The sequence below is a fragment of the Medicago sativa genome, chromosome 2 (genome assembly GCF_051527215.1).
Source record: "Medicago sativa cultivar Bolivia chromosome 2, Bolivia_mono, whole genome shotgun sequence".
Lineage (NCBI taxonomy): Eukaryota > Viridiplantae > Streptophyta > Magnoliopsida > Fabales > Fabaceae > Medicago > Medicago sativa.
The window spans coordinates 75,925,103-75,946,256 of NC_140750.1; the positions used below are offsets into that span (position 1 = coordinate 75,925,103).

Consider the following 21,154-nt stretch of genomic DNA (forward strand, 5'->3'; position numbering starts at 1 on the left):
TAAACTATCAAATTTTGTTAAGGAACCTATTTTAATGAAACAAATTGCTTAATATATAAAAAGATCTTTAGACCCTGTTCATATTTTATTCCACGTAGGTGTCTATGTCGAATTTCATACATCATAGCTCAATAATAATAAAAATAAGGAAAATGTTAACTAGTGCCTCGGGGGCACTGGTTAAGGAAACCAAATATAGTATAAAGACCTTGGAACTTGTGTACCATATCTCAAAAGAGCTAAACAACCTTTATTTCCTAGACCGGTTAAAACTATAAACTTTGCTAAACTACAAAAGTCTAGTTAATTTCTCATAACAACCTCATGTTAACTAACTCACTACAAAAAAAAAAAAAACGAATTAAACTTCAGAGTCATTAATGGTATAAATTCTTAGGGGCGTTAGATGAAAGCTGCAGGTCCAAGTTTGATGGACAAGCTCTAGAATTTTTTTCTGGCAAAAAAACATGTTTCCAAGCAAACCATTCTCAACACTTGCATTGTTATATGGTTTCATTTCCAAGCAAGCATTTATCAACAAACAAATTAAGAGTTTGTACAATAATATAAAACATAAACTGATTCGGTTCATGAAGTGCAAGCTCCATAAACTACTATTATTAGTCTACCTAAAGTGAAGGAAGCTATTTAACTAGAGCACACAGTTTTGAATTAATAATGTTAGACGAGTAAATTTAATTCCTACTAATTTTTTTTGGGAAATGCTAATTTGTTTGTGCCCTTAGGGAACATATGTCCTAAGGGCACAATTTAGCATGACCCAATTTTTCTCTCGTGAAACTTAATATCACAACTTCCCATGCCTGCAAGTTGGTTCTTGACATCCGCCAGGTTCATGAAATGCTTGTAAAAACGTCGAAAAAATGACGAATAAGTTATCTGGATCTCCTCTAAAAGTCTAGCATTTTTTAAAACAAACTCAATGAATTGGATTCCATGATCAGATCCATCATAAATTGAAATGTGAAGCATCTTGAGAGAAGATTTGAAACAACCAAGGCACTGGAATTAATGTCGAGTCATTCATATCCGTGAATCTGGTAACTACCTAAATAAGAATCAATTAACAAGTCAATGGATGGAAATAATATCATTGTTTTAACCTTGAAATGGGGGAGATCAAGCAGGATATAAGGCGTACCAGAGGTAAAACAAGAACTTCCAGTTTAGGACACCTTAGGAGAAATTCCATTAATGTTTTTCTACTGAAGTCGACAATCTCCAAATACAGACAAAGATGTGTCAAATTGTGGAACTCAGGAAGGAGATGGGGATGATCAATTACATAGAGAGGTTCCTAGAAAAAGGAAACAAAAATAAATTTGCATGTGAAACACAACCAAAGGCAACATTGGCGTCAATGCACATAATTTTATATACAATATTAAAAAGATAAATGAAGATGATGAGAAAAAAGACAATACATACCCTAAAAGTGTCTTTTGATAGTGTGAGAGACTTGACACTTGCAAGTCCACTCAATAGCGCAACCGAATATGGAGAAGAAACATGTTGCATTAAATAAGTAATTGGAAGGAGTATGTCAAATTCAATATATGCATCAACTATGGAAGTTGGGGGGTTAACAATGATAAATTGTATGGTTGGATGACTTGTGCAAGTTAAAGATACAAGATTGACAGCATCAATCTTGACTGAGAAATCAGAGAAATCATCACAATTTAGGCAATAAGGGTCAGAACGGATGGTCAAAATCCTCAATGTGGAAGTAGCAATGGTGATCTGCTTGATGTACAACCAATAGCAATAGTTCAAAGTCAAATCTTGTAGGACAGGGCACCCCTCAGAAAAAAATTGTTCAATTGACTTGTCACTTTCAAAGGTAGCATATGAAAGATTTAAAGTCTTAAGGGTAGGGAATCGAATACCGGTAGGAATAAATAGTGTAAAGCCGCCAAGTTGTAAGGATAGTTTAGTCAATGAGTGAGATGTTGAGAAACTACGGGGTAACACACAAGTAATATTTCGATATTTTATATCATCTATGCAAATTTGAAGTTGCTGGACTTTGTGGGTAAGTAGATAAGATAGTAAAGAAGTAAGTTTGCGTGCATCAAGAGTAACAGATAGTCGACAAAAATGATCGTGTGCATCAAAAATAACTCGAGGTGTTATTTTAATGGCGAGGCTTTGTATTTCTACATTAGATTTGTGAAGTAGTGTGGTGACTAAACCTAAAAGAGAATTTGCTGTTGCTGGGTTTTGATTTTGAGGATGAGAAGGACTAATAATATGAAAATCATAGACGGATAATTGGGTCCACAAGTACCTCCACTTTGTTGCTAATATGGATGTTTTGACGGCATCCTTGGTGGAGAGAAATGAAAGAATATGGTGAAGAATGTTATCGGGTAAGTCACTAATATTTTTCTCCATTTTGAGTGATGATGATTCATTGATGAGATTTTTCATCTTTTCATGTAATGATTCATTGATGAGATATGCTTGATTGCCCAAGAAAAGGTATGGAAGATGGTGGACATCTTTGGACACCATGTTTCTGCTCATCTTTCTAGGTCTCATGTTCAAATCTTGTGATAACAATTCAAATGGTGGACGAGTCCATTCAGGCATTGCTCCGGCTTCAATTAGGTCCTCTTGATGATGAACAATGGGATTGGTCACTCAGCTTAAAGCTAAGTTTTAAAAATAAATAAATAATAATAATAAAAATAAGAGTTGTAATTTGTACGAAAGTTTATCCCTGTGATACTTTTGTTTAGATTCCAACTTGTAATTATCAAATTTTAAAATTAAGATACTTTTTGCCTATGTAATTTTGAGCGAATTTTGATTTACATTCCTTGTACAATATTTTGTACAGTCAAATCTCATGAAGAATCTTTAAATTATAATGTTAGAACCTAAAAAAACAATATTACATGATGTCATGGTATAAACCAAAACTCGTTCAAATTAAAGAGGGAAATACTATTTAACCCCTAAAAATAATTGTTAATAACAAAAGCATAAATCAACTGTTCTTAAATTTGAAAAAATATAACAACACTTATTGAGATTCAAATGATTAAGGAAGCATAGGTATTTGAATTGAAGCGATTGAATGTAGTGGAAAATCAATCATACCTTGCTGCTGCTGCTGATTTCCATCTTTTTCTTTTTAAACATAGTATCTGTTCTTAATTTGGATAAAAAATTAGAACAACAATTATAAAGAATCAAATAATTAAGAGATTTGGTTGATTGTATATGAAAATGAATCATACCTTGCTGCCTGAGTGAGAGCTGCGCAGTGTGTGTGGAGGAGAAAGAGAAACAATATATATGAATGATGTAATTTGAAATTCTATGAAAACTTATAAGATTAAGAGTGTGTTATTATCCCTAAAAAAAAAAAAAAGATTAAGAGTGTGTTTCGATTGGTTAGTTCTATTTTTTTGAAGGAATTTCGATTTGTTAGTTGGACATTCAAATTTTTCAAACAACCTATGTAGAGTGAAAATTGCTTTGTTGACATAAAAAACTTCACATTGACACAAGTAAAATACCTAAATGCCCCCAGCGGTAGTTAACTACCGTTGAGGACCCGGCAGCAGTTAACTACCGCTGGCTGGCTCCAGCGGTAGTTAACTACCGCTGAAATATTTTCTTCAGTTCACACTACACAACACTTCTTCTTCTCCATCTTCATTGCTTTTCTTCCCTACCCAAATAAAACTTTCACCTGATGCTTGAAGTCTTATAGCAATTTCTTGAAGCTAGGAGCTAGAGCAGATTAACAACTTCCAAACACAACTAGATTACTCATGAATTTCTCAATTTCTCAAAAATGTTTTTCATCTTTGTTGATTTGTTGAAAAACAATCATAATTTTTTTTTTCTCAAACAAATTTTTCTGTTTTATGTTCTAAACAAACTTAATTTGAGGTCAACACGCATGCCAAATTGCTCAAAATAATCAGGATAAAGCACAAAGCTGAAACCAGTAAGTTTACTTGTGTCAGAAAAGCAATTTTCTAAGGAAAAGGACCATTATTGGATTGAAATTTGGGATAATGATGGAAGTTTAAGATTTAATGTGATTAGAATACAAGAAGCAATTGGACTTGGTCAAAGGTTCAAAGAGTATGAAATTTATGTGGATGGTAAATCAATAATCAAAGGGACAACAATTGGTTACAAGAGGCTTCATAGGCTTGATGGAGATGTTGTGCATGCTCGTGTTGTGCTGAAACCAGTGAGTTTTCTTGCATACCTCTGTCTCCTCAAAAACTTTGGATCCATCCCTTTGATGGAAGTGTGGTGATGCCTCTTTGGCTTCTTGATGCCATTATTGTGAGCCTTGTAAGACTGGTTGGGAGCGGTGTGAAAATATGATGTATAATTGATGCCAACATGGTAGTGTGAATTGAAGAAAAGCAACAAAGATGGAGAAGAAGAAAAGAAGACAGAGAAAGTGGAATGGCACTGGGACATAAAATGAATTCAGCGGTAGTTAACTACCGCTGGGTCCTCAACGGTAGTTAACTACCGCCGGGTCCTCAACGGTAGTTAACTACCGCTGGGGGCATTTTAGTATTTTACTTGTGTCAATAGGAAACTTGAATGTGGATTGCATGGATCGCATGACCCAAGTAGCCATCACTCTTAGAACTCAATTGAAGAGTCAAGAAGCCATGACCTGAACCTTGAGAGAGAAGGAAGGTCGAGATACCCAACCCTAATTACTATGCTATACTTGATGAGCAAGTGGCCGTCTATAATTATAGAGGGGATTGGTGATCTTTTTATAAAGCCAGTGGAGATCGGAAAATATATTGTGTCACCGTTGGTATATTTGCTTAGGAGTTGTCTTTGATCTTACTTTTGACAACTGCAAAAATTAAAAGAGATTTCTATGTTATGAATATTATCAAGAATTGAATACGAAATTGCATGAGAGATTAATAATTAAATGATTATTTAGTTACTTATATTGAAAGCGATATTTTTATTGATGTTGAAAATAAGAAAATCATTCAATGTTTTAGAATATAAAAAAATCGTAAAGGACAATTATGATCTATATTTATGCTTTAAAATTTAAATGTTAATTTTTTTCAGGCCAGTATATATTTGTGTGTGTGGGTTGCCTACAATACCTAAAATTTATAGGTTTGTCCTTGAATATACCTTATTTATGGGTGAGCTTTTGGGATTGTTCTTAAAATTGTGTGTGTGGAGGAGAAGAGTTTGACTTACTTAGTATTATATTGTTTACTTACTAGTATTAGTATTATTAGCATTCGACACTAATTTCGTGTCTTTTTTTAACTAAGTTATTAATAACCAATCTTCGCCTCGAAACTCAACTCACTCTCGTTCCTCCAAACTATATTTTTTCCATCCACAAAACTCGAATCTAAAACTTTGTTTAATGAACTTGAGTTTAGTTTCACTCTCTCAATTCTCTTTTTAGGTCAACAGATAGAGTAAAAAGAAACTGAATTCACATTGAGCATAAAGTTAGCATTCATAGCTAGATTCCAAATCGATAGTTTACATTAACAAGAAAATGTAAGAGCACACAAAAATCTCGGCTCCATGAAATTGTGATCTTCTACCATAGTAGTTCCTTGAGTTGTCTCACATTTTGACTAACAATTGTTTGTTCTTCTCTACACAAACTGCCATCGATTACCATCTAATCATCTTAGATTTCACAATTTTGAGGACTAATCTAGCTGTTCATTTTCCCAGCTTAGCTTGGAGGCAACTCTTTCATGCTGTGGGAAATACTCCTACATGAATGAAACCAAAAGAATGAAAACTAATTCTAAAAAAATCTTGAAGAACCAGTGAAAATTCGGGTTATGGTTCAATTGGTTCAATAAAAGAATACAAAAAATAAAAATTAATTGAATCAACCGCGATTCAACCGATTTAATGCGGTTCAATCTTAGATTAACTTGATTCAATTAGACTACAATACAACCTAGATTAAACCAACCACCTAATTAGTCTATTCTCAGTTCAATCGGTTAAATCGAAAACGTTGGATAGAAGTATATAGATGGAATTACCTCCATATTTTTGACAAGCTCTTTTGGTGTTGGTGCAGACACAATTATATGGCGAGCTGTGGGGCTAATGAATCCTTCCTCCACAGCTTTGTCGATGAAAGTCAAAAAGGAATTGTAGTATCCATCAACATTCAGCAATCCCACCTTCAAAAACAAAAACTTTTATTTAAGCAAATTTTATCTCATAAAAGGGTAAGAGAACAAATTTCAATATATAATAACATTTGTGTGTAGAATGAAAATCTTTACCGGTTTATCATGGATGCCAAGTTGAGCCCATGTTATCACCTCAAGGAGCTCCTCAAGTGTCCCATACCCACCTTCATGCAAATATATATAACCCTTTTAGAAAACATGGTACTAGAAATAGAAAAAATTGGTTTCAAAATGGGAAAAAATTAGTTCTATATTTCTTAAACAACTTAACCACTTCCCCACTTTTGTTAGATGATTGTATATTTTTTTAAGGACCAATGTTGGTGATTAGTTGTTAGGTTAATATTATTTTTCTTTTTCTTCTGAGTTTGAATTTTGGACCTACAACTTTTTTAACTCTAGGTCAAACTAATTGTTTAGATGATTATATAAATATATATAATATACTACAAATAAGACAATTTTTTTTTCCTGATGGTACGGATTTGTTTTTCTTGCTAAGCTTATGAACGATTCATCGAGAGAGAGAAAGCTGCCCTTATCATGGGATGCAGATTTCCTGCTGTAACAGCAGGTGCTATAAGTCATGCCAGCCATCCGATCAAATTCTAGTAGCTGAGATTAAAGTGTGTGAAAACGGACAGAACTATCGTAACCGTTGGATCAGTGTTCAATGGCTGAGATCGACCACTGCGTGAAGCAATTACAGCAGGGGATCCAGGTCCCTTATCATGGGCCCCTATATCTTTGGGTTTGTGTGGGTAAGCCACTTGCAAGAGAGATATTCTTCCATGGTCACAAAACCAAATCAATAATGTTTGGACACACACATAAAAAGATTCTCCTCAAAATATTCAATAATCTTTTTTATCAATTTTCTTTTTATTATCAAAAAAATACATTTTTATGTGTGTGTGACCAAACACTATTTTCTTGGTCCCGTGACTATATTAGAATTTCTCCTTGCAAGATCGATGTAAGAATGGGAAAAAATATCTACTCGTTTTCTCATTACGATAAAGTAAAACAAAGGAAAAAAAATATTTAGATCAAAATACCTATTATTGAAGGCTTTGAAAGCGATTAAGGCTAAAGTGTTATTTTAAGATTATATTTCAAGTAACGTTTGGATTTCTTACTTATGATATTTTTTTTTCATTTTTATCTTATTATTTTAAATGAAAAAAATTGTTTATATGTCAACTAAATCCAATTTGATCGTATCAACTATAAGTTCAATTTGATAATATCAACTATAAATTTATTTATACTTTATCTACTATAAATTCATTAGCTGTCTACTAGTTTATCTCTCTCACTCTCCATCTTATCACTTTTCAATTAATGGGCGTAGCCTAATCTTTATTTTTGATGTTTTTAAATTAAATTAAAATGATCTCATCTAAGAATATTTGTCATGTAATAATTAATGGACAACCGAAGTGGCGCATTCATGTAATGTAAGTAAGTTCAAAAATTCCTTTTGGACATCGTATGGTCTTTTCATCGAAGACATGTCAATACGACTTAGAGGTCTAATTCCGTTTTTCAGGGAAAATATTTTAATAATCTAAAATTCAATCGTGAAATAACTATAATCTAATCAAGAATTGTTTCATTTAAAAATTAAATGTGAATTTTTTCAAACGATTTGTTTTTTATTAAGCTTATTAATCATCTGAGTTGGATAATTTGGTTAAGTTTTATTTGTTTTAGGTTAAAAGATGGTTGACTGGATTGTTAATAATGTTTTCTAGAGAAAAGTTAACAACACATTCTGTAACATACTTTCTAACATACTCTTTCTTTGATTGATTAAAATTTACATACTCCCTCCGTCCCATATTACTTGACCTATTTAGAATATTTGCACTATTCATGTAACATGTTTTGACTCTATTTTTTTACTAATATATAAAAACAAAATATAGCATATAAGATGTTGTTAGATTCGTCTCGATTAATATTTTCAAAATATCAAATTTTCGTAATTTTTTTTACTAGATTATTAAAGAAATTTAAGTTTAAAATTATGCATTGGCATACGTGACAGAGTCAACTAGGTCAAGTAATATGGGACGGAGGGAGTATATCGTAAAATCATAATCATGTGATTCCTATGTAAATTTGGTGGACCTATATAGATTTTAACCAACAAAAAGAGTAGGTTGTAAAGTTTAGGTTAAAATCTGTGTTTCTAACACGCGACATGTTCTCAATATCAATCGCTACTCATTGGTCATCCTCTTCACCATCTCTTCCATTGAATTTGTCAACTTTTAAATGATAAGATGTTGTCAATAATTATTTTAGTCGTCGTGTTATGTGTAATTCATCTTAAAGGAAACCTGCACCACTCTTGCAAATTCCAAAAATTTAAGTGCTTTCCAACAAAAAGTGGGGAAAAAATTGATTGGCAGTTGGCACGTCACAAGTGGAAACTTTGTGCAACACATTTAAAAAATGACATACATTCTCCTAAAATGAAAAGAGAAAAAAAAGGTATGTTTTGACTTTTTTTTTTAAAGAATGTATGTTTTGACTTTTGTAAAGTGAATAGTTTTTTTTTTTTTTTTTACAAAAATATAATTTTGATATATTTTGGTGATGTTTTTAATCTATAACAGACCATCTAAATATACCAACACATATGACCAATAATACTCCCTCCGTTTCAAAATGAGTGTCGTTTTAGGTGTTTACACACATATTAAGAAATGCAATGATTAAAAAGAAAGAGAATGGTTATTTTACCAAATTATCCTTATTAACTATTGGTTAGTTTTAAAAGTAATACTTTGGAAGTAGTGTGCTGCGTATTAATTGGAGGGTACAATTGAAAAGAAAAAGTTATTATTGCATTGAAAACTGAAAGTGACATTCATTTTGAAACAAATTTTTTTCTCTAAAGCGACACTCATTTTGAAACGGAGGGAGTATCTACTAGTATCTCTTATATACTACATCTTAGTAGTGATTCACTAATTTTTGGAATGATTCACAAGTTTAATAGTGGATTCAGCACCCTTACATTTATAGAGATACCCCTAGTTCACGCGGTTAGAATATCAGTGCCCATTTAATCAAATATTAGAAGGTCTAAATTAAAGTTTACATTTTATGGATTGTCTAATTTTGATTAAACGACTACCGATGTTGTCACGATTGCATGAATGCGGAATCCTCCAACTTCATAAATCCAAATTCGTCTATAGTCATGCGGTTTAATCAAAGACTCGCTAGTTCGACGAGTAATTCCTTTTGACATGTGCCTTAATGAATCACCTATTGGAATTTACATTCCACACCATCCATGAGAAAAATATTGGAGCTAGAAAGAAGGTTGTTTGTACCAACCTGGTAAGGCTATAAAGGCATCAGAATTTCTAGCCATTTCAGCTTTCCTTTGATGCATGTCAGCTACTGCTTTCACTTCTCCTACTGTTTCACCAGTAAGCTGCAGCATAGTATATACCAAATTATCACTGAAACAATAGTTAAGTCATAAACAGCTTTTGCGCGTGTGAGTGAGAGAGTGATATGAGTATTTAGTAGGGTCTTCCAAAAATGCATTTGTATCAGCAGGGAAAGATGTAATGATGAGTTTTTGAAGGTAGTGGGCTCAATAAAATAACTCACTCTATTTTATAATAACAATCACATTTACAAATAAAAAAATGTGTCGCGGAAGCGATAAGACTTCATAATGTAGCGAATGAATGTTTGAATCTCGAATAAAAAAAATATCGACAGTTAATATATGGTATATTTTGAATAAAATTATCCTTAGTGGAGTTTATTCATAGGAAACTGAAATAAAAAGTTGTCGCAAAAAGTGTCATTTTAATTATTTTTTGGCTTAATGATGTGTTTCGTCCTTGCAATTAAGCGTCATTTAAAAATTGGTCTCTGTAATCGTTAATCCTGACAAATTAGCCTTGCAATGTTTAATCATTTAAAATATTATGAGTTATGACAATTATTGTTGAACGAATTAAATATTAGATTTATATGGCCAAAGCTTAAATTTATGATAGGGAAAAGAAAAAAACAAGAAGAGAGAACAAAAGAAGAAAGTTTGCTTCCTCAATGATGATAAAGAATATAAAAAAGGGATAATGCCAATGAGAATCTAAAGGGTGTAATATGGAACATGGAGAGAAAGACAAAATGGTTCAGAAGGATAAACAACCCCAGATTGCCAGGTGTATATTGATAGATAAGTTTGTAAATTTGAACTATAGGATAAAAATGCTACAAGAGAAAAAAATCATGCAACCACTAGTTCCCACTTGAATGAATAATCGCACACAAAAATACAAATGTGAAACTTAGATATTGAGATAACAAAAGCATGGTTGAAATTCACTTAAAATAAACAACTCTTGTGTAGCATGTTTAGTCATTTTCTTTAATTTTGAAATGAAGATATGATATGAATGCTTCCAAAGCTGCATAACTTTACCTCTCTTGGCATTAGTGTTTTGGGAATCACTCTGAAAACAAAAACAAAACAAAAAGTTAGTTGAGTTTAACAAAATATATAGTAGTCGTGCATTTTAGAATCACGGTAAATTTGACGATATCACGGTGGCACAATGCGATTATGCTAGGGTTTCTGTAAATCCAAATAGGTTTAAGAAGAAGAAGAAGATGAAGCTCTTGGCTCACCCAATTACATGTCGACCACCATCATAAACAGCTTGAGAAATCAACCCCATCAAACCAATGCTGCCTCCTCCATAAACTAGATCAATATTTCTTGAAACCTTTTTATATATCAAAATACAACAAAGTTAATTAAGAACTAAACACCATATCATATCATAGGTATATAGGTGAACCAAATACGTCAAATTCTTTTGACTCATTTTTACTTATATTTTGTTATGGAAAGAGTATATAAATTAAAGTCTAAAGTACAAAAACAAATGAAGAAGTTATGAAAAAATTGTATTATTCATGATGATAATAAAATAAGGAAAATGAAAAAAAATTCAAAAGTAGTAATAATTACCAATTCTTTTCCAAGTTCAATAGCAGCATCCTTATAGCTAGTTTTGTTCCCAGGGCTACTACCACAAAACACACAAATTCTCTTAAACTTTGATAGCTTCATCTCTATCTCTCTCTCCATTCTTCTCTCTCACCTTTGATATGAGTGGTTGATGGTGTGGTATAAGCACGGTTATATGGTATATATAAAGGCAAAATAAGCATAAAGTTTGAACTCGTATTTACCACATCATTAAAATGATGCTGACTCGTCTATAGGGAACCAAGGAAAACTTGATACAATGTCTTATCTGTGTTTGTTTATGTGTTTGTGTGTTTCTACTTTAATTACTATGGTCCCCTCTTTCACCATTCATTCAAAAAAATCTAAAAACCAAACACAATCCGTGGTCCTATGTCATTATCATTGTGTTTTTATTTTTATTTTTTTTCCTTTTAGTAAAATAGGTACTCCAATTGTTTCAAAGACTTGTAAGTTGTGACATCCAATAGACAGCCCTTTAATTTTAATTTCCAAGTCAATTGAATGTCTCACTTAAACTAGTGTAAGCTCATGCATGTTTGAATTCACGATGAGTATAATAAAATCATAGTACCACTGTAATTTTACAAAAACTACACTTTGAAACTTTATAGAATCTAAATCTGGGTGTTCATTAAAAGATATACAAGACAAATGATTTATATACTCAATATTCTTAGGTTTCAATGAAGATGCGATTGTTTGCTCTTTCGGTAGTTAATCTTCAACATTTGTAAGTTAAAAACGAGAAATTGACCGTGTTGAAGTTCAAGTATGAGTTGCTAGTGAGATATCAACCAGATGAAAGATATATACTTAATATATGAAGGGGTAACGTTAACGTAGGTCTCACCATAAAAAAGTGATTTATATATATACTCAGTATTTTTTTTTTTGGTGGTGACCGGGGTTCGAACCCCGGACCTTGCATATTTTATGCATTGTCCCTATCAACTGAGCTAAGCTCACGAGGACATATACTCAGTATTTTCAAGTTTTGGCAAAATGGTAATTTTTTTTTCTTCTCAACCCTATATAGTTGGCTGCGAGGTAAATAAACAATTTGGCAAATACTTTAATTAGGATTGAAACTTATATTCTACTAAACAATAAGTGGTGTATTTTTCTCTTTTAAAAAATAGTTTTGAATATTAGTCTCTTATTGGTCTCGTGATCCACCCATAGCTAGTCTTCAAACTTTTGTCACACACTTTGGAACGCACTGTATGTGATGAGCTCGTGAAACTCTATCTTGTTCCACCCATATTGTTCGTTCTTGCTTGAAAAAATTGTCAAATCCTAATGGAATGGAACTAGCTACTAAACTATAGGTATCTTTCATTTAGGTTGACTTGTTTATGCCATCCAACGACTAATTATGTCCATCCACCAACTCTTATCTTTCTCTCTCCACCTGACACTGTTCATTATAATTCTGAAAAACCATGATGATATATCTACCTTTAATCACACACGACACACACTAGTGCATTTGCCAATACATATCATGTACCATCAATTATGGCGTCCAATGAGATGATATATAAGTTTACTTTTAATTTAATTAGCTTAGACATGTTTTACATTTAAGCTTACATTGTCATCATATTCCTTCGTATATATAGTGTTCCATTGCGAGATTCAGATTTCACTCATTAAATATGTGAATGATTCAGTGACGGATTGAGAAATTTTAACTAAAGGGGACAATATCATATGATATGTGTGAGTGTATATATATAAGAGATCATATGCTATAAAATGTTTATATAAGAAAGTACATCAATGCATTCATGAAAAAATAATTTTATATCGCTAAGCAAAATTATATTATTTTATAACAAGAAATTAAAGACACATAATCAGATATGAATTTTATTTTTATTTTATTTTCTCTAAAAAAAAGATATGAATTTTATTTCTCAACAAGTAATCATATTCTTTTTTTGGTTACACAAGTAATCATATTCTAGAATTGTTGTATGATTTTTTTTCTTCTTCCATTATTAACACTATTAAATATATGTTTGTATGTGCATGTAAATTATCAAGCATTCAACAATTTATCTCCCGTATTGTTGTGTATTTGGTTATTCACAAATAAAATTGTTCATTACTTTTTTTGTCGGGTAATAACTTAATTTTTATTGAGAACATAAATAAAATTATCCAAAAACGCTTAACAACATACACCCTCCGGTCACTATTATAAGCAAAAATCAACATTCTAGATTCATTCATTTAATGATGTATGTGGTCTATAATAAAGACCACATACATCATTAAATGAATGAACCTACAATATTGTTTTTTGCTTATAATAGTGACCGGAGGGTGTAACTCAGTAGTGGGGGTGGCTGCCTCTATTGTGTTCAATGTGGATATGTGCCTGAATTGATTTGAGAAAGGTAAATTTCAAAAAATTTAAATGTACAGGAAAGGATTTTTGTTTTATCATCCGTGCAATAATAGAATTTCACTTGATTCAAATAGTACTTACACCTTCATGGTTATTTTTTTTTTACCAAACCTTCATGGTTAATTGATTACAATAAGACCTAAAAATAATAACATAATTGATTACAATAAGACCTAAAAATAATAACATAAATGTTGTTTAATCACAAAAACATATATAATAACATCAACACTTATGCCGACTCTATTCGGTGTAAAAATATTATGTATGTTTTTGTGTGTAGAAATAATAACACAACTGAAATTTGTACCAAAAAAATAACACAACTAAAATTTGTATGTACACGTACAAGTTTAATTCTAAGTTTTTTAACACAACTAAAATTTGTATGTGCGCGTACAAGTTTAATTCTAAGTTTTTTTTTGTTGTTAATTTAACAAACAAAGTATTTAAGAAGGATTAATTAAACCCTCAAATTTGATGAATTCATCCGTGCAATAATAGATGTTGAGCAGAGGTATAATAGAGGACAAATAGTGAATGAATACTTTTACTGCCACCAATTTTGCTTTACCTTACTCTAGAAAATAGATAAGAATAGGTATGTATGAGTCATTCCCAACCATTCTTTGTGAAGTAAAAGTCATGACCCTGAAGTCACAAAGACTTCTTTTACAAATTAATATTCTCTAAACCAATAAGAATTTGACATATTGAAAACCATCACATATTGGTTTAGCCATTTTTAGAATTACAAACTCAACTATGATGTTACCCTTTCTGTCTCCCTCATATACAACAAACTAGCCAAAACTTTTGACTGTTTTAATCAATTACGTATAACCAAATTTCACATCTTTGTATTTTGAGATAAGATGTGTGGCATTTTATTGGCAAACATTTTCTATTACCGTTATGCTTTCTTTATTCTTTTGTTGGTGGAAAGCATTGCACTTTGTTTTATATTAAATGAATATGTCCAATGAAAGAAAGATACGTGGGGTTGTAACTTCTTGGCTTTCTTTAATGCTTTAAGTTTGTTAACTTGACTTTTCATCAACTTAAATTATAAGAGAAGTTAATTAGACAAGAATTACTCAAGGTTAATCACTAGATAAATCATTAGTCAAATATGGATTGCTAAGTTATATTATACATTATCTATGTCAAAGTTTTCTTTGTTGGAGGAAGATGAATTAAGACAGAAATAAATTGTCACTAATATTGTTATGAATATGAATCGTTCGATCATAATTTGACCATCTTCATTTCAATTTTTTGTTTTAGACATATTTTATGAAATCAGAATATTAATCATTTGATAAAGATTAAACAACTGAGATCACCTAACTAAGTGAAATGCGTAGATAAACCAAAGTTGGTGACCCGCTTTTGTTTTCCCTTATTTGTTGGAGTTGGGAAGGGAGGAAAAATGTCATTATCTTGTGCATTTGCATTTTGCAGGGTCAATGAATGATTGAGTTTCTTCCGCACCAAAATGGTGGAATCCTACTCAGATTATAATCATCCACGCACAAGTTAATAATCCATGTATCTACCCTTTACACTTGAGGGGTGATTTTTGCACACCACTTTATTATACCCCCTTTATAATCCTCTCTCATTTCGTCTAGTCACATTTGCTGACCAATTTTGGCCACCAATAAATAAATTTGGTCATGTGCATAGTGCATTAGGTTATGGACACGTGTAATTAATGTTAGTTTTTGGTCTGCATTTTATAGGAGTGGAAATAGATCAGACTCGCTTATAGGGATGTATGAATTGGCCAATGTGAGACTCAAACTTGATAACACTTTTTTATGAGTTTTTTTTAGCTAAAAAAAGTTATATTATTGGACATAAAAAAGCATTTTAAACCTATTAGGCCAACATTTTCGCTATAAAAAACACATATTACTTGACAACTTCAAAAAGATTATTCGCCGCCACGAGACCATCGCAAATTACTGCCATAAAAAGCTTTCAGGAATTGTAAATTCAAATTTCTTGTTATTACCAGCCAAAAAAACCTTCAGAAACTTTTGTGAGGGATTTTTCTACCATAAAAGGTGTGGGGGGAATTCTAATTTGAATTTGTGATTGCTTTAGCCGCCACAAAATGTATGGAGGAAACTCAAATTTAATTTGTGGCTGCTTTGACATCAACAAACTTTGTGAAAGCTTCTTTAAAAAAAAAAAAAAAAAAAACTTTGTGAAAGCTAAAACAGTTACATAAGAAGCAAATATGTAGTAGCTTCGATGGTCACAAACTTTGTGAAGATGTAGAGACCACCGCAAATTTCTTCTCGTGACCACCGCAAAACAGTTACATATGTCAAATTACTTATTTAAATATATATGACAAAATAGAAATTTAAGTGGGTTAATAAGCTATGACCAACCTTTTGTAAAAAAAAAAAAAAGATGCTATGACCAACCTACTCCTTGGTTTTTTTTTTTTTTTTTACCAAGTCTACTTGGTCTTCAAAGCCTTAAATTAACCCAACTTATTTCCAAAATAGTAATTAGACGTTTATATAGTACTACCTCCATCCTAAATTAAGTGAATTATTTGTTCATTTCACATTTATTAAGAAAAGAAAAATGTACTAGTATAAGTGAAGAAAAGAGAAAAATGATTTTAAATGCTCTTGTCAAGTATTGGTGCATTTTCCATCATAATAAATGTAAAGTGAAATATATTGAATTGGGAGTGGTGAAAGTGATGTTAATTAGAGTTATAATTGGAAAAAAATAATTAATATTGCATTGAAAAATGAAATGGATCAGTTATTTTAGAACAATATTTTTTAAAAAAATTATCACTTATCAAGGGACAGAGACAGAAAATTAAGTGGTGAACGTGATTGGCATTGCAAATTGAAGTCCTCGATTGGTCACACTCAATAATTAATAATTAATTAAGGTCAAATACTTCTTTTGGTCCTTTATGTTTGATCAAAATATCAGATTTTTTAAGTTTCAAATAGTTCCTTCAAGTTGTTAATTTGATACATTTGAAGTTTTTTAAGTTTTTAAGTTTCAAAAAGGTCCTTAAAAGGGTATCGGTGTATTAAATTAACAACTTAAAGGAACAATTTGAAACTTAAAAAACTTAAAGGATTAATCCAGTATTTTTGTTAAACTTAAAGGATCAAAAGAGATATTTGGTCATTAATTTACCAATATTGGTAAAACATAATAATATTGGTGAATGAGGAAGTGTCACATTCATAATAGGAGTTTAAATGTTTGTCCAAGAGTGTAATGAGTTAAATAGCTTAAAGGAGCAATATAGAAAATTTGAGTATCAACACCATCTCCATACCTTCATCATCTTCTTTATTTGAACATAAGAATGAGCTCTGGAGATTTTTTTACTGTTCATTGTCAACTTCGATAGCAATTCACAACCACCACCGCCTTACTCTAAACCTCTCTGATGGCCACCAAACCTTACCAAATCCCTTGGAAATTCCTTCTGGATGATGATTTACCTAAGATCGCTACAAAAACTCAAATACCCACCAAACCCATTCTCAACAAAACCTTTGCCCAAGCACTTAATAATGTCTGTGATATCCCCCATAGTCAGCTTCCTAAGCCAAGCAAGAAAGGAGACAACTTTGCTATTTCAATCCCTGATGATGAGTATGATAAAGGTATGGAGGATTGCAAGTACAACTTACATGCTAGGATCCTCTGGCCTAAAGGCTCCACGCCTCTCACTGTGGTTGCACTATCTAAGATCAAAACTTCAACCAGTCTGGAAGAATCTGGGAAGATGGGGCATAACCTCGCTAGGTAAAGGATTTTATGAGTTTACATTTACTTCTGTAGAAGATGCTAATAGTGTACGGTCTGTTGGATCATGGAATCTTAATCCTGGAATTTTGAAATTGTTTGCTTGGACAACTGACTTTAACCCTAGCTTGCTTCAAAACTCTTCTGCTCAAGTGTGGGTCCGTATCTATGGCCTTTCACAAGAGTATTGGAGACCCAAAATCTTATTTGCCATTGCTAGTAGTGTTGGAACACCCTTGTGCACTGATGCAGTCACCAGCAAACCAGCCATTGATAGAACCTTTGGGCACTTTGCTAGGGTTCTTGTGGATATGGATTTATCACAGGATTTAAAATATAAAGTGTTGGTTGAAAGGAAAGGTTACGCTTTCTTTGTGGAGCTGGGTGACAACTTGCCTGCCTACTGTAACTATTGCAAAATTACGGGGCATAGCTTGGACAAATGCAGAAAATGGAATGAAACAAACAAAACTATAGATAAACCTCGAAGGGAGACAGATAGAAAGGGAAAGAATGTTGAAGTCATTAACGTTGATCAGGAGGAAAACAAGTTGACAGAGGAAGAGAATCAAGTTGATGATGTGGAACCTTTAAATAAAGAAACTGAAGCAGTTGTAAATGATACTGATGTGGCGCAGGACACAAATGCAGAAGGTGATATGCAGTTAGCAGGGCAATTCAACCATGGGGATGCAGGGGAGGATAATGAGGAATACTCATCTGATGGTTCAGAATATGTTGACAACACTCAATTTGGTGACAGGTCTACCCAAGGCTCTAGCCAAAATAAAAACCCTAGCCAGACTTCCACACCTAGCCAGAATCCAACATACAACCAAAATCCTAACAATAGCCAGAAAGCCAACCCTAGTCCAATATCACAGCACAGCCAGGAATCTGAACATAGCCAGCACTCAAAAACTTCCATAAAATCCAAACCCACCTTGAATCAAACACCAACAGAAGATACACCCCTTAACACTCCTGCAAGAATACAGCAGGACATGGATTTTCTCAACAATTCTTGGGCCAATCTAGCATGCATGGAGGAAGGTACTGAAACTGATGTCACAATGGAGCAACAACACAGATACATTGATCAACAAATAGCACAGGAAGTCCAACACAACATTGAAGATTCAGGCTTCCAAGTTATCACCTCCAAATCAAACCAGAAAAAAATCAAGAAGAAGAAAAACAATGAATCTTCCAGCACATATGTCACCAGGTCAAAGGTAGTTAACCCACTATCTTTTAAATGAAGTGTCTTTTTTGGAACATTAGGGGAATAGCCAAGTCCCCAACAAGATTGGCTTTAAAAAGATTTATTGTAAAACACAATCCTGACATTATCATCATTGCTGAACCATGGATTCAATTCAGTAGCTTTCCTTACTACTGGTTGAATAGTCTTAACCTAAAGATGTTTGCACTTAACAATAGAAACAACCTCACTCCTAACCTATGGTGTATATGTACCAGAGACCTAAACCCTACATTAATTGATATTGACAATCAACAAGTGTCATTTTCCATCAATGTTAATAACTTAACCTATGGCTTTAATGCTGTCTATGCCTCTACCAACTATATTACTAGAAGACAATTATGGACCAAACTCCAAAATATTCATAACCAACACAATATACCCTGGTGCTCTATAGGAGACTTCAACTCGATTCTAGGTTCACATGAAAATAGAGGCAATTCTGACCCTGCAAGACTACCTATGGAAAAATTCTTCAACTGGTCTGATACTAACAATTTGTTCCACATTCCTACAAGAGGAGTTCAGTTTACCTGGACCAATGGCAGAGGAGGAGCCAGACACACTGAAAGAAGACTAGATAGAGCCATCTGCAACCAACTTTGGCTTGATAATTGTGTTTCACTTGCAGTAACATCTTTAACCAGACATAAGTCAGACCATTTTCCCATTCTGCTAGATTTCAAAACATCCTCAATTCCAAAAGCTACACCATTCAGGTTCATGAAAATGTGGTTGCTGCATGAAGATTGTAAGAGAATTGTCAGTGAAACATGGAATGACATTGTAGTTGGTAGTCCAATGTTTGTGTTATCTCAGAAACTCAAAGCTTTGAAGCTAAAACTTAAAGACTGGAATCATAATATATTTGGCAATGTTCATGTTCTTGTTAAGGAAGCTGAGAACAAGTTGGCAAACATTCAAGAGCTCCTAGACAGTCAAGGAATGGATGATGATTTATTAGAGCAACAAAAGATAGCACAAATCAATTTCGAAGATGCACTTAATAAAGAAGAAGCCTTCTGGCAAGAAAGAGCTAATTCAAAATGGCATCTAGAAGGGGATAGAAACACAAGTTACTTTCATAGACTTGCCAAGATCAAAGCCAACACCAAACCTATCACTGCTATCAGAGTTGATGATGACATAATTAATGATCCAGAGCAAATTGATGCACAGTTTACAAATCATTTTCAAAATTTATTTTCTTCTAACGCTGTTTTGCAGGTAGATGAGCTTGTGGAGGAGGTGATTCCTAATGTGATTTCCAACAGCACTAATTCCATGTTAACCATGTTACCTTCAAAGGAGGAGATCAAGAATGCTGTCTTTGCTCTAAACAAAGAAGGTGCACCAGGTCCTGATGGATTTGGTGCTATCTTTTATCAATCTTTCTGGAATATTGTTTGTAATGATGTTTGCAATGCTGTCACTGAATTCTTCACAAAGGGATGCTTTCCTCCTTGTTTCAACTCTAATACCATTGTTTTAATTCCAAAGACTGATAATGCATATACAGTGGATTATTTTAGACCTATTGCTCTTGCTAACTTCAAGTTCAAAATAGTAACAAAGATCCTTGCTGATAGAATGGCTCCTATCATGAAGTCCATTATATCTGAGGAACAAAGAGGATTCATACAAGGAAGGAACATTAGAGACTGCATTTGCACCACTTCAGAAGCTATCAATTTACTTCATAACAGATGTTTTGGGGGAAATATTGCTTTCAAAGTTGACATTGCAAAGGCATTTGACATTATAGAATGGAGTTTTTTTACTGAAAGTGCTGAAACAATTTGGTTTTAATATTAAATTTTGCAGCTGGATCAGTGCTATCTTAGAATCAGCGAATCTATCAATTTCTATCAATGGTAAGCAACATGGTTATTTTAAATGCAAAAGAGGAGTGAGGCAGGGTGACCCCCTATCTCCCATTTTATTTTGTCTTGCAGAAGATGTACTTAGTAGAAGCATCAGGAAACTTGTGGAACAAGGAAAGTTGGAACTCATCAAAGGGTCCAGAAACCATCTAGTTCCTTCTCATACCTTATATGCAGATGACATTATGGTGTTCTGCAAAGCTAAAGCAGCATCCATTCAAGCTTTAAAAGATCTATTTCAAAGGTATGCTGCTATCTCTGGCCAAGTGGTGAACCCTGCAAAATCAACTTTTTATGCTGGATCTATTTCAAATGCAAGAATCCATCAAATCTCAGCTCAGATTGGTTTCAACATTGGTAGCCTTCCTTTCAATTACTTAGGGGGTACCTATTTTTAGGGGCAAACCAAAAGCTATTCATCTTTCCCCTATTGCTGATAAAATCAAAAGTAAGCTAGCTGCTTGGAAAGCATCTCTCCTTTCTATTGCCGGGAGGGTCCAGCTGGTAAAATCAGTAATT

General features: G+C 32.9%; 1 protein-coding gene and 1 pseudogene across 2 annotated transcripts; both read right to left on the reverse strand.

Moving 5' to 3' along the window:
- Positions 1 to 570: 570 nt before the first annotated feature.
- Positions 571 to 2,730, reverse strand: LOC146950807 (F-box/LRR-repeat protein 13-like; annotated as a pseudogene). Its single transcript, XR_015027704.1, has 3 exons — positions 1,450 to 2,730; positions 1,163 to 1,318; positions 571 to 1,069 (listed from the first exon to the last, which is right to left on the reverse strand). The product of XR_015027704.1 is annotated as an F-box/LRR-repeat protein 13-like (transcript).
- Positions 2,731 to 5,475: 2,745 nt separating this feature from the next.
- On the reverse strand, positions 5,476 to 11,396 carry LOC146950808 (cytokinin riboside 5'-monophosphate phosphoribohydrolase LOG1-like). Its single transcript, XM_085746781.1, has 7 exons — positions 11,239 to 11,396; positions 10,893 to 10,990; positions 10,687 to 10,717; positions 9,579 to 9,678; positions 6,315 to 6,385; positions 6,066 to 6,209; positions 5,476 to 5,783 (listed from the first exon to the last, which is right to left on the reverse strand). Exons 1-7 carry the CDS (start codon positions 11,356 to 11,358, stop codon positions 5,718 to 5,720), a joined length of 630 nt encoding a protein of 209 aa, XP_085602907.1. The 5' UTR covers positions 11,359 to 11,396; the 3' UTR covers positions 5,476 to 5,717.
- Positions 11,397 to 21,154: the final 9,758 nt, after the last annotated feature.